The 27,028-nt window shown below is 37.8% G+C and overlaps 1 protein-coding gene across 1 annotated transcript in view; it reads left to right on the top strand.

The window, feature by feature from the left end:
• The window catches only part of TENM1 (teneurin transmembrane protein 1), a 786,103-nt gene that overhangs the window by 431,867 nt on the left and 327,208 nt on the right, over nt 1-27,028 (top strand). The window contains exon 6 of the mRNA XM_036840114.1: nt 3,752-3,992. Within this exon, the coding sequence (XP_036696009.1) occupies nt 3,752-3,992 (241 nt within the window). The remainder of the gene's footprint in view (nt 1-3,751; nt 3,993-27,028) is intronic.

Genomic DNA, 27,028 nt, shown 5'->3' with positions numbered 1-27,028 from the left:
CACAGAAACGTATGGTTGCCAGATACATTTGGAAGTGAGTGCATGTGACTCTTAACCCCTTGGAACTGGTGTTCTAGAGCTCCTGACACTGAACCCTAATGTATTTTTTATTAGTATTTAATGTTGAGAAATCCCATTTCATGGAGCCCAAGGATTAAATTACTTCATTTGGGAGGGAACCAGTGCATTCCCCATCTTTTTCCTGAGGTGAAAAAAAGCATGAAGCCGAGATGATTTGCATTTCATAAAGGCTTAAGATCTGGATATATTCCACTCAGTCCAATATTCTGAATTTTAAAGACAGTATTAACAAGTAGGGAAACCTCTGCATATTTAAAATGTGGAAACAAAAATAGACAATAAAATAGGTATAAATAAAAATATACATATATATAATCAAAATATATGTTTTCAATACATATAATTGATATATATAATCATAATGACTATACAAAGCAGTACTACCTATGGAAGAAATGATATAATATGTTATAATAATAGAATGATTGTAATTTTCAATGAAGTAGAATTTTTACCATTTTTCATAATTAGAAAGGAGTTGCAAAGATTTTGAGGAGATCCAACAAGCACTAAATCCAAATGATAATGAGTGATCCTTTCTTTTGAACAATTGTACTGAACAGGAACTTTCTTTCTTTCGAACAACTGTACTGACAGAAACACCTACTCATTAGGCTAGTAGATGTCACACGTGTTGCTTGGAAGGTGTTCTGAACACAAGACCTAAAATTGATTCCTTTTCTTTCTAACTCTGGGCTCCCACCTTTTGCTTCCCTTCCTTGCATCATTAAGTTCATGTATTTAGGTGACAAATCTGTAGAGTGTGTCACTGCTGCTCTTTTCACATCTTGGGGGGCATGATTTTCAGCACCCTCTTCAGGGTATCATTGTTCTTCCCCATGGCTCTGGGAGAGATGCCACTGAGACCTCCAAGGGGGAAACCTGGTGCTCTATGAGCTGTCTAGAAATCCAGTGGCTATATCAGAATGAAAGAGCCAAGGGAACCTTAAGGGTGGTTCTCTAGGTCCCACAGACCAGTGAAACACTTTTCTATCAATAAAAACTTTTAGGGATCTCACTCTGTACCCAGCACTGTGCTCAATGTTACATGGCATTCAAGAAAGGTAGAAGGTGACTTGCTCTAAGAAAACATGTTGTCCCTTTGGGGAGATAGGACAAAAACATGGAATAGCAAGGGAATGTTGTAAAATTGCAAACTCAGAAGCCAATTTTATGATAAAAATAGTAAGTGTTGAAGTCAGAGAAGTGAGTCATTTATTTTCTAGAGTAGTATAATGCAAAGAGTTCTGGGCTGGGAATCATCAGACAGGCAGGCAAATTCATACAAGGTGAATGACTTTGAACAAATCACTTCACCTCTCTGAGCCTTGGGTTCCTCAGCTGTAAAATGGAGAGGGAATGAGGGAGGGCTGAACTAGGTGATTCCTATGGTCAATTCCAGTCTCTCTCTTTTTTTTTTTTTCTCAACCGTGCTGCGCTGCTTGCGGGATCTTAGTTCCCTGACCAGGGATTGAACCCAGCCTCCTAGCAGTGAAAGGGCGGAATCCTAACCACTGGACCACCAAGGATTTCTCCAGTCTTAAAGTTTTATACTCCTGCTACCTTCAAAAGACAGTCACTGACATACTACGTCTGAGCACATTTTACATGAATTAAAGTTAATTATTAGGAAAAAGGCTTATTATCTCCATTTTACATATGAGGGGGTAAAACTTCCAAATGGTAGAGGCAGAACTCAAACCCAGGTTTTTCATACCTGCAAGTTCTGTGCCCTTTCCACTATGCTGTGCTGCACACCATTACACCACTATGCATTCCTTTGTAACGGTCTAAGAGGGGAGCAGACATAGAAGCAAATAACTGCAGTGCAGGTGGTATGTCATAAGTGAAGAATCCAGAAAATGTGGAGGAATCTGTATCTCTGTATTTTAAGGAAGTAAAGAGAACTTGTATTACAGAGATCTGCAAGACAGTGAACGGAGTACTGGCCAGAGTCAGGAGGTGTGAGTTCTCATCTTGGCCGTGCCACTAACTTGCCAAGTGTCTGGACAAGCAATTCTCTGGGCATCAGTTTTGTCATCTACAAAATTAGAGTCTCCCCAGGTGTTTTGGGTTCCAGCATTCAATGCTTCTTTGAGCCCCAAGGATGGAAAGCATGCTTCTGGTTATGGTTATGAGTATGAGCCCAGAGGTTTAAAAAAATTAACGAGATGTTAAGTACTTGTGATGATATTTTTAGTGGATATGGGATTTGGGCTGGGCCTGGAGTAATGGGGGTGATTTAGAAAATTCATGAAGCATTTTAGTTCCTTTTAAATATACAAGGGTAGCTGACTTTCTAAAGGAATTCTTTGTATAAAATGAATGATCACCACTCCTTATCTTTTGTACAGTTCCTTTCTTCATACAGCAAGCTTATTTAAAGGGAGAGCCACCTGTACTAGAAAACACAGCCAAGAATTTGTCATGCTCTTGGGGCACTAGTATCGTTTTAAAAGACGAAAATGATGCCAGTGTCTTCAGAATTCAAGTTTGAGGTGGAAGGGTTGAAAAGAGTGATTTTTTTTTTTTTTCTGTGATCAGCCACTGCAAAGTGAGTCTCAGCACAAACCAGCTGAGCCCTTTGCTGGGCATCGAAAGCCTCTGGCATTTTTCTGCTTTTCAACTCTCAGTCATTTGGGAGGTGGGACAAAGCCATGCTGTCTACAAAGTTCATCTTGAATGTGCTGGTGTTACAAGAAATCACTTGACATCTACTATGTTTCTCCTGTGAAAGAGAGGTGGTTATCAACTACAATAGTGATTTCTTTTCAAAAAGGTTTAATTGGGGTATTTCTCATGGGCCAAATTCTAACTTACTGTGTATATGTGTGCCTGCCAGGAAAACAGAGGAAAAATACCAAACAATAGCAACAACAGAAGTCTGAGGCCCACTGTTCCAGGCTGCCCCCTCTGCAAACAGGCAGAAAGAACAGTTTATGTGCTGCCTAAGCTGCAGCTAATATGGTAGAGCTTCTAGAAAGGTGTGGCAAAGGGGGGTGGAGTGTGGACTGTGCTTTGCACGGCCGTGGAAATACGTGTAACAATCTGAACAAACTCCTTCTAGCCTACCTTTTACAAGTAGCACTCTGAGTTGGGGGGCTGGCAGAGAGATTAGCCTCACACAGTTGAGTTACACACTTGTGAGCTGTTTTTCTGAAGTATGGATTTGCTCCCATGTAAGCAGGCTGGCATCCTTTCCTGAGGAAAGCCAGAAGGTGGCCTTATACTTTTATTTGAAGTGTCGAATGATTTTCCTTGCAACAAATTTGTCCCTTTCACTGGTATTTTCCGAAGTGAGACTTTTGCAACCGATGGAAATCGGCTCACTTCTGTTCTGTAATTCAGTGTCTTGTTGATGATTTATTTGTTCAGTAGGAGAAACGATGACAAATTGTGTGAGGCGGCCTCATTTACTTTTGAGCTGCTATAGCCCTGAAGAATTTACATGTAAATGCAACTGTGAATGTTTTACATTTCATAAGCGTGCTGCACATGTTTTTGTAAGTTAAGTGACATTTTTACAAGTAGACTGAACTTCAGACTCTCCCCCCACCCCACAGGTTATATTATTCTGAAATCCTGATAAGTCTGCCGTGCTGTGTTTTCCTGCCTGCCAAGTGAGAGAGTCTGTGTCTATTTTGTGTTTTTCTTCTTCTCTCGTCTTTAGACATGCAGAGCAGCTCACACAACCAGTTCACCTTCAGACCCCTCCCGCCGCCGCCGCCGCCTCCGCACGCCTGCACCTGCGCCAGGAAGCCACCCCCTGCGGCTGACTCTCTCCAGAGGAGATCAATGACTACCCGCAGCCAGCCCAGCCCAGCCGCTCCAGCTCCCCCAACCAGTACACAGGATTCAGTTCATCTGCATAACAGCTGGGTCTTGAATAGCAACATTCCATTGGAGACCAGGTACTTGAGCTATTATCGATCCCACTGAACTTAAATATTGGCACAGGATGATTCCACTGAGTGCAGAGACGCACAGACATCTGCAGAGACCCACAAATACACAGATACACACCCAGATGCCTGGGCAAAAAGGCAGACCCCTCCACAGGCACACCATCTAGATCCAGGCACAGCCACAGACCAAAGCAGACGCCCGTGTAAAGAGGAAACCACAGGTGCATCAACACCCCTGTGGTGGACACCCACAAAAAACATAGGAATCCAAGCAATTACCCAAGCTGTCATTGTATCCTCGAAGGAAAAGACAATTGTCCCTTGTTTTAAGATGCTGCGATATTACAGGAAAATCCAGAACAGAAATCCAGGAACAGCGATAGTTTACATTTTACATTTTATTTATTTTGAGATTCTTTGACAAAGTAAGTTGCCTTCAAACATTTTTAAAAAGGATTTACTCCATCGGAAGTCCATGTGTAATTTCAAAAACTTGATTCTACCTTTAGGATGAAGTTTGATCTTTTGAGCAAAAAGTTTGCCTCTGCTTTTCTGTTGCTTCATATAGTAGGTTTCCAGATTTCTCCTCAAATCTTTGTCAGGTGATTAAAGTTCTACTCCTCCACAGTTCTAGGTGCCTTGATCATAATAGACTTTAGCACTAGATGCGATTAATTGAGAAATTATTCATCATTTCTAGTTACTCTCTCAAGTCAAAAATTACAACTTTCTATTAAAGTAGAAAAACATTAACTAATAAAACATAGTATTCTGTTATCTTGTTAAACTGAAGGGCTTTCCCTTGTCTTCTATATGTCGTCTTTAGATCTACCACCAAAGCTTTTTCTAAACACATCTGTGTGTAAACACTGTAGGTATAATATATCACTTCATAAGCAATGTCTGGTGTCAACTCTGATCAACTTCTATCCCAAAAATCTGAGAATTGGAATGGAAAGGGGAAGACTAATAAGCTCACATTATAAGACTATTTTTCTTTAGCAACATATTAACTTAAATGCCAGCCACAGCATCAGAAATATGTCGCCACCAACAAACTGATGGCACTATGGCCCAAATCCAGGAAACTCTATATCATCCATCACTAACTAGATTAAATAGTTTCATAAACTGGTATTTCTAATCTTTCCCAAGAGATAAAATAGCAGTCAGCACCGATGGTGAAGATAACTGAATTATCACTGTGCTAGTGATAAGGTTTGTGTACCGTTCCTTTTTTTTTGATTTTTAAATTGAAAGGCAGGGAAGTGAATGAAGTGAGAGAAGCAGAGAGCAATGTATATCTTCAGGGAGTTTTCACTAATGGTGGTGATTTACTCACTCTCCTTTTAATTCCTTTGCAGGGCCTAGTGATAGCTAAGAAAGCAGTGGGCCAATCTGGTTAACTAGCAATCTTGATAAGCAAACACACTTCTTTCATCTAAGAAGCCAAATAACAGGAAATCTGGAAGGAGGGTGGGGAATGGGCTCAGGCAAATGGGGAGAGAAAACTATTCTTATTTGAAATGTACATCTAGGCATGTTTGTACAAACTGCACCCACGGACCTTCTGTATCTATGCAAGGAATGTATTAATTGGTCTCAGTTTCATAAGACGCAGAGAAGAACATAAGTTTTCATGTGAGACTGAGCAGAGAGAGAGTACCTTTTTAGTACATTTGAAAATATATTCAACATCACAAAGATGAATTTTAAAAAACCTAGAAACCCTATCAGCTTGATCAGCAAGCATTTTCCAGATATATCCTTTACAGTGTTCATTTCACACGTAGTCAATAGAAGGTAACTCTGTGAGTACCCTGGCACTTAATTATGAGCTGTGTGACATACCGCTCTGTAAACATGAATATAAAATTGCCTGTCTCGGGACTTCCCTGGCAGTCCAGTGGTTAAGACTCCACGCTCCCAATGCACGGGGCATGGGTTCGATCCCTGGTTGGGGAACTAAGATCCCGCCTGCTGCACAGCATGGCCAAAAAATAAATAAATAAAACAGTAGATATGTAAGCCAGCTATACTTCGATTTAAAAAAAAAATAAATAAATAAAAATGCCTGTCTCAACAGATTGTTAAGAAGATCAAGCTAGTGTAACAGAATGTGCCTTATACATCATAAAGCATTATAGAATTTAAAGGTAATCTTGCTCTCCCTACTAAGCGGTTACCTGCTTCTGCCTAAATATCTCCAAAATAGGGAATGGACTCATTCCTAAGGCATTCCATTTCATCTCAGACAACTACTGGAAGAGTCTTATTGAACCGAAATCTCCCACCTCTTAACTCTTCCCATTCCTCCCAGGTCTAGTTCTAGGGTCTCACAAAATAAATAAAAACCCTCTCACACCTGACAGCCCTTCACTGTTGCTGATACTTCTCTACTAAATGTTTCCTCAGTTCCTTCACTTGCTCTTCACATTAACTGGTTTCAAATCCTCCATCCTGGTCTCTTCCCTTAGAACATACTCCAGTCTGTCCAGACTGCTCTTGAAGTGTCACGGCCAAGGTTGAATGCAGGTATAGGTTATTAGGCTCTTTAGTTGAAAGGAGCAGAGGTCATTCAAATTGCCTCAAATAATTGAGAACATCTTTTTGAGACTGTTATCTCTCCCTGGGAACCCAGGAAATACTGGGTCAACCCACAAGGAAGGATAAGGCCTATAGATCTCTGGCACCAATATGACTCTGCAGTTCTCTGCAGTTTTGCCACTCTCTGTCTTTTTCTTTGTCCAATAGCTTATTGTCAGCTTAATATTTCTTTTGTCTACCACATAGTTTCTACCTTCTCATAGCAATGTCAGGTTTTCATTGCACTACGTGACTCCAAGTATACCTCCCAACACCTCTTACTTTATCCCTTCAGTGCCTGTCCCGTTGCTACCTGCCTAATTCTCCTGCTAGCTCTAGGTTTAAAAACCTAAGAGAGTGAATTTGATTAGCCCAGTTCATCCCTTTTGTACCAGGCAGTGTTTAAGTTTCTTGGCAAGCCCTGTCAGTTATTCTCTCAGTCAGTTGAGACTAAGGGGAGAGAAAGATCATGTGATTTAAAAAGCAACAGCATGGACACCTATGGCTGCCCCTGAGCAAGAGCTGGGAGCAGATCTGATGTCCCTTAGATGGAAGTCTCAGCAGACAATCAACTTGACTGACTCATTCAGGAATTTGTGCTATGACCAACAATCAGATGTCTCCCCTGTTCTAACTAAAAGTTTCTCTTAATGCCAGACCGTCTACTCCAATATCAGCATTTTTGGTGAACACATAACACTACTGATACACACCGAAAACACTAAGTAACTAAACTCTTAAAACTTTTAAACGAGTTCTGAGGCTAAGCCACATTTTAGTTATTCTATAGAGTTGGTGGGTATTTTAATTGTGTGTTTGGGATTGGGAAGATGTAGGTGTAAATAGGTTTAGAGCTTTGATTTGGCCTAATTTGATTTCATCTTGTTAACCTGTGGATATGTAGCTGAATTCTAATTCTGCCATACAAAGTATTGGATTGGCCAGAAAGTTCGTTCGGGTTTTTCCATAAGAGGTTGCAAACCCGAACGAACTTTTTGGCCAATCCAATATTTGCATTCTATTGCTCTCATAACTGTATCATCTGTAAGTTTGTTAGGTATGTTTTCCTCATTTTTATGTAAGTCATTAATAAAAATGTTATATAGGATAATATTAAGGTCAGAGCTCGGTGGCATGCCACTGGAAACCTCCCAGCAGGATGACATTTATCCATCCGGCAGCATTCTTTTACTAGCATACAACCCACATTTCTCCATCTTGTTCACAGGCATATCATGAGAGACCTTGTCAAATGCCTTGCTGATATCCAGATAGAGAGTGCCTACATTTTCACTGATCTGCCAATCCAATAATGATATCAAAAATAGAAATGAAATGAGATTTGTCTAACATGACTTGTTCTTAGAGAATTTATGCTGCCTTCTGACGGTTACTACTTTTTTCTTAAGCGTTACCAAATCATCCTTTTAATAACCTGTTTTAGGATTTTGCACTCAATCAACATGATGTCCCGTGCCTAATCTAAGGACCCCATGTGCTTTCTGTCCCTTTTCAAAACCAAAGCCAATACTAAGGTCTCCAGTCTTCTGACATACGTCACCCATACCGCAGTCCCAAAACTTCAGCAGCTGTGACTGGGCCATCCAACCCGCAAGCCCTCTCACCACTCTGCAATGTAATTTTAATTCATTTAGAACAGTTGAGTGCCTTCTTAGGGACACCTTGCCTATCTTAGGCTTCAATTTATGGTTATGATATTGACTACCCTTTTAAGTCTAGAATCATTCTTTTTCACAAAAAAGATACAGTCATTCGATATTATTCCATGAGTTGCATGTCTATCCTATCCTTGCTCTTCTTGCTCTAAACGTATTTTTTAAAAACTGTTCTGTCATCTTTAGCAGGTAGTTTTCTACCTTTAGGGTCATTTCGGGTATGAATCTTCTTGGCATTTTTTTTCACCACGCCCTCTTATATTTATTTATCCTTGATTTTCATCCCTTTATTCCAGTACATGTTCTTTAGAAATCAAAACTGGATGGAGAGCACCCAGTACAGGCACACTGGTTTCAATAGTCAGCAAAGCTCCCCAGCTGACTCTTAATTCATCTCCCTTTTTTAGAGTGTCTCCGGGCATGGAATCATACCTACTTCACTTTAGAGAACTGCTTTCCTAAAGTCTAGGATTTTGCTTCACAAAGTACTTATGAACTCTCAGCTAAAATGGTTGCTTTCTCTAAAGGTTTCTATTGCCTTCGACTCACCAGTTTCTCTTTTTTAGTCAGTGAGAGAAACAAATATCCTTATCATTTTCTCTACCTTCTGGGAGGTGGAGTTGTCAACAGTGGAGGTTGAAAACTTGTCAGATGTTGACCTTTAGTTAAAGGATACATCTAGCGGATGTCTATGGAGCTGAAACCACTCATGTTTACTACACTTACTCTTAGAACACTTTTGGAGCATCTGTGTTGGAGCATCTATTTCCTCCATCTGGCCAAGTGGCTTATTGTAGACTCCCTGATCTCTTCACCAAAATGAATCCTGCTTAAAGATTTTGCTGTGATATTCAGTACTAGGGAGAACTTGGATCTGATATTAACATCACCACTTCAACTCACAACGACAAATCAGAATTGTGTGGAGGAGTCAGGCCAGAAGAATGGGTAGCAACTATCTTCATTGATTTTTAGCATATTCTGACAGATGGCTGTAGCTTGTTATGAGGCTAACTGCCCTTGGTGGCTTTAGGCCAATGTGACAGTTAACAGGAGCCAACAGGTTATTTTTACAAAAGAAGAGCCAGGGCCATTGGCGGAGGAGATGTTGACAAGGAATGGAAAGAGAAATGAAATCTACATGACCAGTGCTTGTTACCAGACTTATAGAGCTAGTGTCTATCTTGGGGAAATAAGAATCATTTGGAAGAAATATTCATTAGTGGTGATGGCAGTGATTTAAATATCTATGGGTTAATACTCTTTAAATATTAACCCATAAATGTAAGGTCTCTAGTGGTAGTTATCTTTACTTTATAGTACTACTAAAATCTACCTAACATTTATAAGTAGGTTTTCTTTTTTCCCTTAGGGTGTTTGCTGTGGAAAAATAGATTCAGTGATCATTTTTTCCAAGCTCAGAATATACATATTCAGTGCTTAGATCCAACAATATCGCATGCTTGAATCCTTTAACAGCACTGGGGTTAGCAAAATCTATCTTCAGCCACAGATTTAAAGATTCTTTTTAAGACAAGTAAAGACTTCGTAGAACTAATCTATGACCTATAAATCCTGTTTACTACAGATGAACAGGAATCAACCAAGCTTTTCAGCCTACACCAAATGATGGATGTGGAATATGTTAAATTTACATGAAGGAGAACTCTGTAGCCTTTAAAATATATTTTACATATTGAGAATAAAAATATATCTATAGTAGTCTATTGCGCTTGGGCAGTGAAGAGCAATATTTTAGAGATTATCATGATACAGTCTCTAGTCACTTTGGTGGTGGGTATTATTTTTTTAAATGCTTTTGAATTGACTATTTATAGTTTCAATTGAAAATTAAAACCATAGGCAAACATAATGTGTTTCATTTTATAAAGAAAAGGAATTTCACTATAGGTGAGATGAAATCTGGTTTTAATATGGAGAATATTTATTTAGCAATCTAAATGTGAATCTAAACAGATGTTTTTAAGGAATTTTAAAAAATGAGTTGATCGGTGAAATATATAAGTATAGCAAACAAAAAATACATTTTAGAGGAATCTCTGTACTAACCTTTTTGCCCTCCCTCATCATATATACTTCCCTATCCTGGGTTGTATGTTTAAACAAAAATATCCAGCTTTGATCCAGAGAGAAACTAGTTCTTCATTGACTACAAAGTTATTTATCCAGTTAATCATAATAAATATTTTCATTGCCATGTCGAGTTAATAGATACTTGTCTGTTATATTTTACTAAAAGTATAAAATATATTTGAAGTAGCAAAAAATGATTTTCCTGTCAATTATTCTCCTTATTTTCTACAGAGAGGTGCGTGTGTTTGTGTGTGTCTGTGTGTGTGTGTGTCAAAGACATTCTACTAAACATCTCCCTTTGGGAAAATCCAGCTGTTTTTTTATTAATTCCACAACACAAAAATGTTTGTAGCTTTAAAAGCAAAAGACAAGATCAGGTTAAGTCCTGAGGTCTTTGAAATGTCTCTGCAGGAATTGTGAAAGTGTGGTACTGAGTATTCCATTTAAAGAACAGGAAAGCTCAAAAAGAATTGCCCCCTTTGGCAAACAAATAAGCAAATAAACAGTAACATCTGCTTCACCATTCTGTTAATTTTTTTGGTGTGATATCTGAAGGTATAAGAATGTGTACAATGTGAATATTTTTAATGAAAAACAGTTCATTATAAACACTATGAGGAATTAATTCTAGCATAGGTAAGTTTTAACAAATTTTGACCAATACTTATTGAGTGCCCACCATGTACCATCCACTGTTCTAGTTGCTGGGGCTACATCAGAGAACAAAATAGACAAAATCTCTGTCTTTATGGAGTTTACATTCTAGTGGGGGAGACAGCTTTTACCCTAAAACGTTAATTATATTGAGACTAATAATACTGTAGGAATTGTGGCCTGGCTAGATGTAATATGGGAGACAGGGGAGAGGGGACGAAGATACCTCTTAGAAGTCTTCTTTTACCTGCCTTCACTTCCCCACAGCAACTTTCATAGAATTGCCCCTTATCTATGGTCTCATAGCACCCTGTTCATGTGTCTGTGAAGACCTTATTCCATTGTATATTTGCACTCGAAATATTTCATTTACTTGTCTTTATTCCCCGTTGCAACGTGAGTGAAGGACTATGCTTTTTTTTACTTGGACTCCTTAGTTCTTGGCTTATATAGTTCAACAAAATTTTTATAGGGTATATGGATAGACCGATAGAGTAACTGAGCAAGGAACTACTGATGGAGTAGATTTCTGAAATCAGAAACAGTAGTTTGTAGAAGCAGTGAGTTTTATTTTGTAAACATGTATGTGGGACATCCAGTTTGAAATGTCCAATATCTAATAAATAGTTGCAAATATGGATCTGTGTCCCAGGAAAGGAAGGAAAATGGAAAACGTTTTTCTACTACCACTTGCCGAATGCTTTCTGTGTGCCAGATATTGTGCCAAGCCATTATCACATTTATTCCAACTTATGGTTTTTTAAACTGAGGTTTATAGAAGTTGAAAAATGTACTACAAGGTCACCAGTTAGTATGTAATGAAGCCAGCTCATGATAGACGTGGATAATTAAGAATTTCATAGGTAGACATAATAACTGAATTTCCATGAATGATGGAGGAAATACTGAAAAACCTATAGGAGAGTTTAGTGTAAGAAGAGGACAATAAACCAAACCGTGGAAACACTTTTTGGGAGTCCATGAAGGAGAGAAAGCCAGTACAGGTGATTGAGGAGTAATCATAGAATAGAACAAAACCAGGGAGAAGAAAATTTCAAGGAGATAGTGATCATGATTTCCAAATGTCTCAGAGGAATTAAATAGGATGTGGATGAGAAAACATCATTGATTCTGTCCATTACAGGCTTCTTGATTTTTAAGCAGCTAATTTCAGTACAGTGGTAAAATTGAAGCAAGACTGCAATGGGTTTGAAGAATTGGTAAGAGGGAAGAAAATGGAAATAGAAGGTAGAGTACTGTTTTGAAATGGAACAGTAGATTGAGAAGAAGCTGAATCTGGGTAAAACGTCCTTATAAATTGGAAGGAGGAAAAAGAAAAGGGGAGAACTACATTTAATAAGGAGGTACCCAGTAGTCAGCAGGATGGTGATGTGATTGACAGAAGGAAAGCTACAGACCAAGTTAGAGATCAAGTTTCCTTAATGGTAAAGAATATGGAAACTTGCAGAGATGATCGCATAATGCTGAGGAAAACTGCATGATCCCACAGTGGTACAGGCATCCTGGGTTGCCAAGTCTCAACAAGGGCATACAACTGATAATGACACTTCCTTTGGGGAATAATGCATCCCTTAGGTGCAAAAAGTTTGTCTTTGCTAATCTCTTACTAGAGGGAGGTATTATACCATGCTTATTTAAAGTTGACTTTCAAATATAAGTCACATTTCCAAGGGCAAGCAGCTATTACTGGCCAACCCAAGATTATAATTCAGACTTCTGGTCTCCACCTGGCACATACAAAACTCTAGGCAGTCCCCTGTTGTTGATGAAGATACTCAATAGTGACGTATGCACAGGGCCTCATTGATAACATAAATGCTAACTTATGACTATTTCCGATTGAACTATCAAAATATCAAGTACAATATAAAAATAATATCAAGATATCATTGATTCTTTCCTTTTGTGGCATTTTATTAGCCTCCTAAGTAAATTGATTTTCTTTTCAAATAAAATATTTGCAATCTGCTATTTCCCCCACCGTTCAACCTTTCAACTAAAATAATTGGTTGTTTTTGGTCTATGACAGTCAAATCTTTCAAATTTGTCACTTACCATACTGAATAGTATCATTAACTTAGTTTTATAACACCATGGCTGGTTGCTTTTTAGTAGATACGCTTGTAGCTAAATACTTTTCCTTATTTGTAATACTCAAAAGACTCAGATTTTAGGTAATATATGGTATATATGTGCATGTGTGTGTGCACACACATGTAGGCATATGTGTATATATAAATATGTATGTATAATTATCTACTGTCCAAAGTCCTTTCACTCGTTATCTCATTTTAAACTCTTAACAACCCTGAGAGGTAGACATAATAGAAATCATGCCCAGTTTAAAGATAAAGAAACTGGGTCTTGGGACATTTTACTCATTTCTCCCCGTGGCAGTTTATTACAAGATTTGGAGCTAGAGTGCAAGTCTCCATGCAACCAATCCAATATTCTTTGTACTGTAATAATTTGCCTCTGGAATATAAAGAACCCCAAGTCATCCCTTTTTGTCTTTTGGTGAATATTTATAGTTCAGTTAAATTTCCCTGCCTGGAGACATAATCTAGGTTTTATTCTATTTATATTAAAATCTTGATGAGCCTAAACGCCCAGAAAACTGGGGGTCTGGTTAATTGGATTTGGTGGTTAGCTTAAGGTTAAATAGAACTTTTGAAAAATTACCATTCTTGTTGAAAATCATTCTTAAATGTGAATCTACTTTCCATTTTAATCCAAATGATCATAATTTAAACTTTTATAATTGAAAATCTTACAGTAAGTGAGGGTTGTCATTTTGAACATGATTTTTTATTGTACAGCACTCTAGATGTGAAAGATATTGTAGATAGAACAAAATGTCTAGCAGTCCCGGGATATCCTTTGTAAATTTTGGATGGCCTCTTGTGAGTAGTTGAAAAAGCACTGAATTTAGAGTTAGAAATCATGAGTCCAAGTCCAATTCTGCCACTAAATAGTTGTGTGACCTTGATAATGTCTCTTTCTTTTTTATTTATTTATTTATTTTTGGCTGCGTTGGGTCTTCATTGCTGCGCGGGCTTTCTCTAGCTGTGGCGAGCGGAGGCTACTCTTCATTGTGGTGTGTGGGCTTCTCATTGCGGTAGCTTCTCTTGTTGCGGAGCACGGACTCTAGGGCATGGGCTCAGTAGTTGCAGCATGCGGGCTCCGTAGTTGTGGCTCGCAGGTTCTAGAGCGCAGGCGCAGTAGTTGTGGCACACAGGCTTAATTGCTCCACTGCATGTGGGACCTTCCCGGACCAGGGCATGAACCCGTGTCCCCTGCATTGGCAGGCGGATTCTTAACCACTGCGCCACAAGGGAAGCCCTGATAATGTGTCTTTCTTTCTCCCAACTTCATTTTACTCAACAGTCCAATGAGAGAATAAAGCTAAATGATATTTGAAGTCGTGTCTGGCTTTACTAACTCAGTTATTCTATGGCTTTTGCCTTCTTGTCATTTGCTCCTCAACTCTATTGAGCTTTCCAGTTAGTTGGATTCTAATTAATCGCAAGATTACTAATTCTAGGTGAGGTCCCCAAACAAGTCAGATAAATTTAAGTTGAGAAATCATGATTCCTTTCAGAATTTCCAGTAGCCAAGAGGAAATGAGGAAAACACTATATATCCCTGTGTGTCAGAGGGTAGCGATAATGACAGGCAAGTATAGTTAAGAAGGCAGTCTTAGGCCAGTGCAAGACTAGTCTATGATTCCGTTTTGCCTGATACATAATCGGTATTCAGTAAGAGTTTGCTGAATAAATGAATTTAAGAACAAAACCCTTCATAGAGAAAGGATTCAACATGCAACACCTTATGCAGAAATTTATCTTGCCTTGGGTCATATTGTGAAGCAGAAGTAGTTTCAATATTTTCTTTCATATTGTCATTCTCTAATTGTGAAATAAATATAACTTCATTTTTGTGTTTCTTATTCAAAGGTAAAAATACAATCTGTTTTGGGTTTAAGTTCCAATCAGCCACTTCTGTATCGCATTGTGTAAATTCATGATAATTTTTTTCTGTGTAGTGACAACAATGCAGAGAGAAAATAGGCTCAGGTTTAATAATATATTTGCCAAATGGAGATGTATGTTTAGAGGTCAAAGAAGTACATGAAATCACTATACTCTTGAAGTTGGTCTTACCTTGTTGATCTTTCTGTTTTGTCCCTGAATAATTAAAGTGAACCAATCTTTCTCCTTTGTGTTCTTCAATCCGCTCAGCAGGGAACCAGGGAGAGAATATTTCTGTGGAAGGAAGACGTGGTTTCCACAAATTCTTCTATGCTCAAGTGGGAATATAATCACTGAGTTTAGAGCATGGCACAAAGCTGAATTTGACTGTTTCTTAGGTGACCTAACCTGAGGGGAGTTAATGTTATTTCAATTGTTGTGATTATTATATATTGTGCTTTTTTTTTTTTTTTTTAATTTTATTTTTTTTGGCTGCATTGGGTCTTCGTTGCTGCACGCGAGCTTTCTCTAGTTGCGGTGAGCGGGGGCTACTCTTCATTGTGGTGCGCGGGCTGCTCATTGTGGTTGCCTCTCTTGTTGCGGAGCACGGGCTCTAGGCTTGCGGGCTTCAGTAGTTGTGGCATGCAGGCTCAGTAGTTGTGGCACGCGGGCTGTAGAGCACAGGCTCAGTAGTTGTGGCACACGGGCTTAGTTGCACCACGGCATGTGGGATCTTCCCGGACCAGGGCTCGAACCCATGTCCCCTGCATTGGCAGGCAGATTCTTAACCACTGCGCCACCAGGGAAGTCCCAACTGTATAAGTTTTAATCAGTAGTTCAGGTTTTGGATTTATGTCTCATGACAGGTTCATGAGGGGTACAGTTTGAAAAGCAATTTTAAAAAATTGAAAGTAGAAAATGTTTTCTATTCTCCATATTTCTTAAAGATTTCTTATTTGGTCAGCAGCGTAAATGTTGGAGGTAATTATGGTGAGTTGTATATGCTCTCTGACCCTAGGGTTCAGGATATTTGTTTGGATAATAGAACAATCCCAAGTGCACATAGTCTCAAGGGAGGAACGGCTGTGAGCTTGGGGAGAAAGGCAAGAAAATCTTTCTCTGAGAGTCTTTAAGGAATGACAGATTCCTTCCCATAGGGACATGGAATACTTCAAAACTGCATGTTCCAATCGGAGGAATAGTTTTCAACCAAGGTTTCTCAACCTTGCCCCTGTTGATATTTCAGCCTGGATAATTCATTGCTGTGGGAGGCTGTCCTGTGCATTATAGGCTGTATAGCAGCATCCCTGACCTCTACCCATTAGATGCCAGGAGTCTCCTCTCCTCAGTCTTGGCAACTAAAAATGTCCCCAGACATTGCCAAATGTGGGCCCATTTGTCCCCATTTGAGAAACACCCTTTTAGATTAATGGTTAGACGAAATCTATTGTTTCCTTACCTGCTCACTTTACTCACCCCTCTTCAGACTCTTGCAATTTCTTTTCTCCCTTACCACCTTCCCCCTTCCTATTCCTTTCTTCTTAAGCCTTTGTTGGAGGGTTTAGATAATTCTCCAGTCTATAACATAATTGGGGTCGGAAACCACCGCTATAGATTCAATGTTTGTATCGCCCCAAAATTCACATGTTGAAAACTTAACGCCCAAGGTGATGGTATTAGGTAGATTTTTTCGAGGTGATTAGGTCATGAGGGCAGAGCCCTTGTTAATGGGATTAGTGCTCTTATAAAAGAGAGCTCAGATTGCTCCCTACCCCCGTCTGCCACGTGAGGACACAGCAATAAGTTGTCAGTCTGCAACCCAGAAGAGGGCCTTCACTGGAACCCTACCATGCTGGCATCCTGATCTTGGACGTCCAGCCTCCAAAACTGTGAGAACATATTTCTGTTTGTTATAAGCCACCCAGTCTATGGTATTTTGTTATAGCAGCCCAGACGGACTAAAACAACCACTAAACTAAATCCATTTAGTCAATGTATCATTGCTGACTAATAGCTAGACAGCCTATAACAAGGGAGGCCAGAGTGACCCCCAAAGCAACTAACAAACGATCTCCTACCCTTGCATATACAGCCATATCTATCTACCTATCTATCTATCTATCCATCATCTACTTCTCTATAAAATTTCCTTTCTTATTCTATTCCTTTCTCTTCCCCTACACTCTTCATTCTTCCTATATTCGCTCTTTATTCTCTCTTTCCTATCTTTATATCTACACCACTCTTGGGCGTTTCTTAGCTCTTCTGATATTTCTAAAAAACTTACATGAGAACACAGAAGCCTGAAAATAAATGGCACATTTGGAAAACCGTATATGACATAGGATGTTCAGAGCTTAGAGAGCACGGGAGACAATAGCTGAGGTGAGGCAGAGAGGCCTGCAGAGGCCAAATTATGAAGGCTCTTATAGAAGTAATAGACCTTCATTCAAAAACAGGAAAAACACAGGAAATCAGAAAGAAAAATATATCTACAAATTCTGTTACGCAAAGATAGTTACTATTAAGATTTCCATACGTTTTCTTTGGGGTTAGATTTCTGCAGAATAAGGATTTGAAATTGGAATTGTTGTTGTTTTTGTGTGGGAAGGGACAGCACATAGTTGTGGTTGTGCTGTATATATGAATTCTGGGTTTTGTTTCCCAACATGGAAAATCACTTATTGCCTTAGAAATTATCTGGTTAACGGAACAGAAATGCTTTAAAAAACCAAATCTAGTAAAAAGGAGGTTTTAAAAAATGATACAGGATAGTCTCACAGGGAAAGGACAGTGAGTACGACAAGGCCTAATGAGAGATAGAGCTCTCCCCATTGTTCTGTTTCTTTCTGGGGCCACATGTGTGCTTCTCTCTGCACACATGCTCTTTTCTCAGGCTTCATTCTAAATGGGATTTTTTTATCTGTTCCCCTGTTCTGCTGCAACTTCAGCTCTGGCTCAAAATGACCTTGCATTTTGGCTTTCCTAGCTGACAGGTTTCTGTGTCTAGATTTCTGAGAGAGAAGTCGAGAGAGAGAGAGAAAGATGGAGAGAGAGAGAGAGAAAGAGAGAGAGAGAGAGAGAGAGGGGAAGAGAGGGAGGGAGAGAAAATATGATTGTCTCTGAGGTTGGATGTCCAATTCTGGTCCAATTAACTATGACTGTGAGCAGTGGGGAGTGGGTTTGGGAAGGTCATGGATAGGGATGCTCTGTCCAGGGCTCTTTGCAGAGAGACAAAGGTCAGCATATCTAATATACTTTTTTTTTTTTAATTAATTAATTTATTTATTTTTGGCTGCGTTGGGTCTTCATTGATGTGCGCGGGCTTTCTCTAGTTGTGGAGAGCGGGGGCTACTCTTTGTTGCGGTGCGCGGGCTTCTCACCACGGTGGCTTCTCTTGTTGCGGAGCACAGGCTCTAGGCATACGGGCTCAGTAGTTGTGGCTCACGGGCTCTAGAGCACAGGCTCAGTAGTTGTGGCGCACGGGCTTAGTTGCTCCGCGGCATGTGGGATCTTCCCGGACCAGGGCTTGAACCCGTGTCCCCTGCATTGGCAGGCAGATTCTCAACCACTGCGCCACCAGGGAAGCCCCCTAATATACTTTTGTGGTTAAAAATTCTTAATATTTTTTATGACTTCATAACATTCCATGGAATGAATGGACTAGACTCCTTCCATATTTGAATCTGCTCTCTTATGCAGAAGGAGATTGAGAATCATGGGTTGGAATTTTTTAGGGCTGAAGACTGGAAGTGTCAAACACCACTTTTTCTCACCCTTCACATTTCACTACCCAGAACTTAGTCACATGACCATACCTAATGGAAATGGTGACTGGGAAATGTAGTCTAGCTGTGTGCCCAAGAGAAAAGGAGAGTATGGACGTTGGTCAGGAGTGGACAGTTTCTGCCTCAGGCCACATCTTTGATTTTTGAGGCTGATATTTCAGAGGACAGCCGTGCCCTTTGCCAGTTTGTCCCTTAGAGAAACGTTATGCTGAATAGGTTAGAGGACTGATTTGAGTGGCATTTCTTATGTTATTTTATAGCATTATAAAAAACATTCTTGCCTTTATTATACATGTATGAGTAAGACTTTCAGAGAAATGAAAGCTAATGAAAGCAAGTGTTGATCAACATCCTTTAAAAGTTGCATTAGAATGATAATCTAGATTTTTAACCTGAAGAGCTTAGTGGTAAACTCTCGGGTTCTGTCCTTATTATACTCCTTTGTATTTAGTTTGAAACACTCTTTCTTTAAAATAAAATGTCTTTGCTAATATAGATTACAATTCAATAAAAAGAAATGATACAGAAAAGTATACCATGTAAACTGGCTCATAAAATAAACGAGGATAATACATATCTGAGGAAAATGAGGGTGAATAAAAAGGTAATTAAGGTATATAATACTCTGCCCGCTATCCACTCCTCTAAAAAGAGAAATAAATAAATAAGCCAAGTAACCAGTGAAGACCAATTCTACAAAATCAGCAGGTTGCTCTGGTGAGTAAAATTGGGAATGGACTTTCAGCTTTTGCAAAGGGAAACATAATTGAATTTCTTTACAAAATGAATGAAATTCTCTTAAATCTTAGAAAATTTGGGGTCTGGTTTAATTTTAAACGTGTGCTAATAAATTTTGCCTAGGTTCCATGTTTGTTCCCATTTAAAATGGTTCCCTGGTGGGAAATGAACTCTTGAAAACTGTGGGGTGGCATTTTGTTATGCCTTCATGGAGAAGATGTATAAAATCATAAGAGGATTGAAAGTCTCACCCCTCAGTAGCTTTCCAAATTGTTTCTAGTTTGAAAGGATTACAGCTTCCACACCATATCTCGGAACCTAAATTACCTTTAAATACAAAGAGAATGAAAAAATGGTAAGATTACTAATCTAAGTAAATAATTTTTATATGTTGGCCTTATCCTTTTAATACAGGAACATTTACATTAATAGAAAATACTAATTTGATATTTACCCTTCAAGTGGTGTAGGGTTTTTTAATATCAATTTTTAAATTAAAAATTACATCTACAGAGCATGGATTTAACTTAGAGAAAGAGAATGAGAGGACGACTTGAAAGGGCATTATTATGAAGTGGAGGATAATTGTTTATTTTCATTTATTTTGGAGTCTACGAAAGCATCTTGGTAAACATAAAGCAAACATTATGGAATACGTAGTATTTTCTTTCTCTAGCATTTATATATATGCCATATATATATATATATTCCAACCCTACTAGCTCCAACGTATCTCTAAATGTCCTGTTACAGAAATGTTTAATTTATATAGGAAAGTCTGATACACTGTTGAATGAAAAATGTTCTGATGTATTCTAAACAAGGAGACATGACAATTAGTTCACTTTCATAAGTGTGTATCCTCCTAATATCATTTGTCAATTCTGTAATTAAAAGAGTTGAAATAAATATTTCCATAAAAACATATTCAGTGGAATAATACACTCATATATGTTAATTCTGAACAGAGAAATGCCAGATGATCATGTGATTTAAGAAGATTTTATTACCTTAATGATTAGCATTAAGAGTGACATCAGGGATGTCATGAGTTAGTATGTGCATAGTGGTTAAGTAAATGGGTTTCATTGTTCGTGCATAGAAGTAAAAATATTTATTGAGCACCTACTCTTTGTGAGGCACAATTCTAGATGCTGGGGATACAGCAATAAATAAGACAAACAGAAATTTCTACTCTCATGTAGATTGCATCCTAGTAATCAAAAAAACTGAAGTAGATTCTATCATTTACTGGTTGCGTGACCTTGGGAAATTTACTTAAACTTAGTAGCTCAACCTCAGCCTCCTAAACTATGACATGTGGATAATATCATCTACCTTATAGGGTTACTTTGAGGATTCAGTGAGAAAAAAACCCCCACAAATTATTTTAGCAGAGTGCCTGGCACATAGATGTTCAGTAAGTAGTCATTGCTATTGCCATTATCATTCACAGCGATTATTTCTAATTATTAGTATTTTTATTAACAATAATTCTTTCCTTACTCAGATGTCTCAAATAGAGATGAAATGTGACTCAACTGTTTTTTTGACTTATTTGTTTCTTTTAGATTATGTGAAAATAAAATGAAAGCTTGTAATTGTCCTTTTATATTCAGTAAACCAGGAGATATTTGCTCACGAGTAAAACAGTTATTTTAGAGTCCCAAGCCTCATTCATTCTGTACAGAGAATCAAGAGCCTTTTAGAAAAAGCAAAAACATCATGCAAATCAATATATATTCATTGAGTACCTTTGAAGTATGAGACAAGGAACCTAGAAGTTGACTTGGTCCCTGCCCTAACAGAATATACAATGCAGAGGCAGTTGAGGAGGTAGGGTAGATATTACTTCTGATTAAAAGACAAGAGGGAATAATAGCCACAAAAAAGATATTTAAAAGAGCTCTCCCATTAGCTGCTAACTACCTCACTTGGAAAATCACAAGAATACCAATCTAGACCATAGAGTATTACCATTTAAGAATAGATTATAGAACTAAGGCTTAAGCCTAGAAAAATTAAAGTTTAGATATATATCCTGAAAGTATATTTTTAAAAAAATCTCTTAAAAATTATGAACAACATGGAGAGACTATAAACATTTTTATGAACACTTGGCATGTAAGGTTTGAATGGGACATATGGACAGGGTGACTTAAAATTTGGAAGAAAGAAACCTAGGACAAATAAAATGAAATCCACCTTTATATAGCTGTTAATAAAAAAAAAAAAATTGTTACCCCCAAGAGGTTGTCCAAGCTGACAATACCATTTAGGCTCAGACAGAGTTTGGATAAATACTCTTTTTAGGAGCATTTATCCTAAAAAGGAATATCAAGAATAGGCTATTATGCAAAAACTAGAGATGTTGAGGTTGATATCTTGCCTGTAACCAGCTTTGCCACAAAAGAACACTAGATATTCACTAGATATTCTTGTCAGAGAAGAAAATGGGGCTGACTCAGCATGACATTTTCCTTTATTTTCTCATGTTTTTGGAGGCATAAGAATGAATACCTATGAATAGACATTTCTTCAAAGAGGATATGAAAAACAGCCGAAAAGCATACGAAAAGATGCTCAGCATCACTAATCATCAGAGAAATGCAAATCAAAACCACAATGAGGTATCACCTCATACCCATTGGGATGGCTATCATCAAAAAGACAAGAAATAACAAGTGTTAGCAAGGATGTGGAGAAATGGAACTCTTTGCACTGTTGGTGGGAATGTAAAATGATACAACTACTATGGAAAACAGTATGGAGATTCCTCAAAAAAATAAAAATAGAGCTGACATATGATCCAGCAATCCCACTTCTGGGTATATACTTAAAAGAATTGAAAGCAGGATCTCAAAAAGATATTTGCATACCCATGTTCATAGCAACGTTATTCACAGTAGCCAAGAGACGGAAGCAACCCAAATGTTCATCAACAGATGAATGGCTAAACAAAATATGGTATATATGTACAATTAATCAGCCTTGAAAAGGAAAGAAATCCAGTCACATGGATAAAACTTGAGGACGTTAAATTAAGTGAAGTAAACAAGTCACAAAAAGACAGATACTGTGTGATTCTACTTATATGACATATCTAAAATAGTCAAATTCGTAGAAACAGAAATGAGAATGGTGGTTACCAGAGGCTGGGGAGAGGGGGAAAGAGGAGTTGTTTAATGAGTGTAGAGTTTCACATTTGCAAGATGAAGAAGTTCTGGAGATCTCTTTCTCAATAACGTGAATATACTTAATACTACTGAACTATACACTTAAAAACGGTATAGGATGGTAAATTTTGTGTTCTGTGTTTTTTATCACAATAAAAATACATTTAATAATTTTTTAAAAAGAATAAATGCCTGAATTCCGCTATCCTATCTGAATGTGATTTGGCCCTAACACCTTGACTCAAGGCCTTTTTATCGCAGTCTTCTTCTTTATTATTTGTTTTAAATCAACCTCAGCTTCTAACTGGAAGTAAGTTGAATTCCTTCCTCTGGGTATAAAAATTAGTCTAATGTTTGTAGCTAAGGGAATGCAGGTTTAGACACTCATAAGTATGTTTACAAGATGTAAAAGAAAAAATTCATTGGTTATTTATGCATCTGTTGTTAGAAAGCTGTAGATTTCTGTCTATTTCCTATAGAATTTCAAGTGCCGCATTAAATCACATCATTTAGTGCTAACAGATACCCTCAGAATTATGTTGTATGTAGGGTTTAAAAAGAGAGAGTACATTTTCTCCTTTTTTATAGATGATTTTTAAATCCTTACAGGAACATTTATTAAATTCCCATTTACCAGCACTGGGTCTCATCAGTCTTAAAGATATTTTTTTTTTCAATTTCCTTATATGCCCATTTCCTTTTGGCAATATCTTGCTTTTCCTTTTTAAATTTGAAATTGAATATTAAAACAGATGCAAAGGAGAGTACTACTTACACATAAACTCTTGAACTGCATTTTTATCATTTCCTCTGTGGAAAAAACCCCAATTGTATGAAATTGATAGCAACATTTTAGTATATCCTCAGGTCCCCTGGGAAAAGCAATGTGCTTAGACAGATGATCTGATTTTATGAGCACATAGCTGAAGTCTAGCAGTGTGCATTTGTCTTTATGCTCCTACTTTTTTCAGGGACTATGAAAACACATTTAGGCAGTAGTTTCGCTTTCCAACAATGGACTGCAAAGCCTTTGACAATACATAGCATTTGCATTGCTGTTGTTCATGATGCACATCAAAGTATAGATCACTTTCAGCAGAGAATCTTAATCTCAGCTTGTTAATAAGAAAACAGGAACCTTAGTATATGAACTCATTTTATTATCTACCCTCACTGAGGACTGTGATTTGGATTCCACTCAAATATGAATTAGTTTAAATGTTGCTCTGCTGCAACTGTTGAATTTATTCATTATGTTGTAATATTTTACTTATGAAACTGCATTTGGAAATCCTTTGGTATATATCAAGATGAAATTACAGTGCTCAGGGATATTGATTATTGCTTGTAATTGCCATCATAATAGCCAACAATTCTCTGTCTTTCTTTGTCTTTCTTCTACTTCTTAATGATATACCAAACCAAATCAATATCCAGCATATGGGGCCACTTACATTGTCTCAAAAATCCAATTGTTCTCCTTCATAAATATGCAAAGGATCGAAGATTTTTATCTCCAAACATTGAATAAAAAAGCCCCATACTGCTAGATTTCTCTTCTATCCCATAGGAACATATCACAGAGTGTTGCTGTATAGGATCAGTTATATGCAAGTGACATATTATCGCCTCCAGTGTAACCACAAAGTTGTGGTGGGGAAATGGGGAGGCTTCTCCACTCTGCTGTTTGTAAAGTGCTATACTTCTTCCTCAACTAGTAAATTAGATGGCCAAAGGGGAAAGCATAGGCTGGGAGAGATAGCCAGACATTAAAGAAGAAATCTACCTCCTTATGACATGGAGGTGATTATTTCAGGGACTAAAGAGGAAGTACAATCAAATGGAAGAAACATAATGCTGTGAGTCACTTTTTCAATAAAATATGTTTATTCTTATTTCTACTACATACTCTTTGTCCATTCTGGGGATACGTTCAGTGCCTTTAGAAGCAGCAATAACTCCTTTACAGTCTTAACGACTGAAGACTAGCTTCTTTCTAATGGTTCCCCATTCATTCAAAATAGTTAAGATGGTCTTTAAAACTTACTATGAGAACATGTGACATACAGAAAAATAGATATGTATTATGAAGTACTGTTTGAATAGATGGTATTTGGTTAGCCCTGGTCAGTTAACCCAGAAGATTAGATAGAATCTGGTGGTAATCTGGTGAAGACTGGTTGGCAGGTAGCACAGGGTAGTGGAAATACACTATTTTGCAAGTCCTCGATTCTAACTACATTGATATCATTAACTACTGATGTTTCTTTTAAATAATCCACTTTTATTCTCTGGGCCTCCATTTCCCTAACTGCAAAATGAGGGTATTGGGCTGCTAGCTGATTTCTGAGATCCCTTCTAACTCTGTGATTCTGTAGCCATCATTCTCACGTTTTTCTCTCAGGTCCCAAAGGCAACAGGGTAAAATTGTGGCTCAATCCAATATCATCCACATGCCAAAATCAACACAAAGCATGCTTCTTCTGTGCCCTATAAGGCCTGGGCACAAAGGCCTTTCAGAGCTTCATGTGTCCACTAGCTGCAGAACCCTGATATACTGTACTGTAATGTCGTGGTTAAGATCAATGGCTCTGGAGCCAGACTGCTTGGGCTTGAAAGTCGGCTTTACCAGTTACTAGCTGTGTGACCATGGACAAATTACTTAACCTCTCTGTGCACTGGTTTTCTCATCTGTAAATGTACATACTTACTGTAATGGGATTGTTGTGAAGATTAAATTATATAATGCTTTCTGAATTAATTAGAATAATGTCTGGCACAAGTAAGCACTTAATGAATGTTACCTCATTATCATTATTATGATAACTATTATCATTACCACTTTGCTCCTACTAAACCTCTTTTGATCTCTGTTTCATAATCTGTAAGATTATAATAATAATATCAACCCCACAGATGTATTAGGATCAAAATATTGCATATAATGTACCTACTTTGGTGCCTGGCTTTTCTAGGTGCTCAATAAATTATGTTCACATAAATAGAACCCACTATTCATATGGTTGGTATTAGTCACTGCATTTTTCCCACTGATCCCACTCCCAATCTTTTTGATACTGGTTACAAGAACAATACAAGCTCAAGGCAGAAAACTTCAAAAAATACCCCTACTATCCAAAGGTAACACAAATTATTATCTTTCCATGAACATATATATTTTTTTTATTTTAAAAATTGTATTCTATTGCCCATATTGTTTTGAAATCTACTTGCTTTTACCTGGTGGCATCTGTAAACACTTTTCCTAATGAATAGATATTCTTTTACAGTGCAATTTGTAATGGTTGTATAGTATTCTACTGCGTGTTTATAAAATAATATACTTACCCAACTATCTATTAATGAGCATTTGGGTGTTTATCTTTTGCTGTTATAAATAACACTTCAGTGAATGACTTTTTATATACATTGTCATACACATCATTTCCTAAGGATAAATTCCTATAGGCATAATTTTTGGACAAGGAATATGCATATTTTAAGTCTTTTGTTACGTAATGCCAAATTATCTTCCAGAAAGGCTTGTGAATCTCCACTCCCCTCAGCAATTCTGCCCTTTAAATAACTTTTATCCTCATATACTAAAGCAAAACTCTCTAATGTGGATATTTTCATTAACTGGCATGTTGACAGTTGTTTTTTCCTTTAAACATATATGCTTTTGTTCTTTAAAAATGGAAGCTAAAATCAGTCTTAAAATATTCTTAATGATTTATGCATTTGGGTGTATGTGACATGTACAAGGTGATGTTGGCTCTTTGCTCAGTGGAAGGGTCTTGTGATGTATTACATGAAAATGTGGCACCAAAATGTTTTTTGTTTAGCGGTGTATTTTACTGCCCCAGGCAGCACAGTAGAGTAGATTGAGGACTTTGGAGCTGGAATGGCTTGAGATCCCGTTCTGGCTTTGTTATTCACTTCCTAGGTGGATTTAAGCAAGATTACTTAACCTCTTTCGGCCTCCATTTCCTTAAATACACCATGCAGATAATAATGTAGCCTATTTCATATGAATGAATATTAACTGAGATAATGAGTGTTTAACACAATGCATGGCACTTAGTACTCGATAAGGGTAAAGTATTGCACAAAAACATATTTTTATGCCAACTCCTTACATGTGAATATATCACTACTGTTTATGAAATACCCATATTACAATAGTCATGAGCTGTCAATAATCATCCTCTAGTAATTCAAACATGACAGCAGTATGAAGTTCCAGGACAGGCAAAACTAATGTAGGGCAGAAAAAATGCAAAATAGTGGTTGCCTCTGGGGGTTAGGGAATAGGGATTTACTTCGAAAGGCAGGAGG

The sequence above is a fragment of the Balaenoptera musculus genome, chromosome X (assembly GCF_009873245.2).
Source record: "Balaenoptera musculus isolate JJ_BM4_2016_0621 chromosome X, mBalMus1.pri.v3, whole genome shotgun sequence".
Taxonomy (NCBI): Eukaryota; Metazoa; Chordata; class Mammalia; order Artiodactyla; family Balaenopteridae; genus Balaenoptera; species Balaenoptera musculus.
This window is presented reverse-complemented; position numbering and strand designations above follow the sequence as displayed.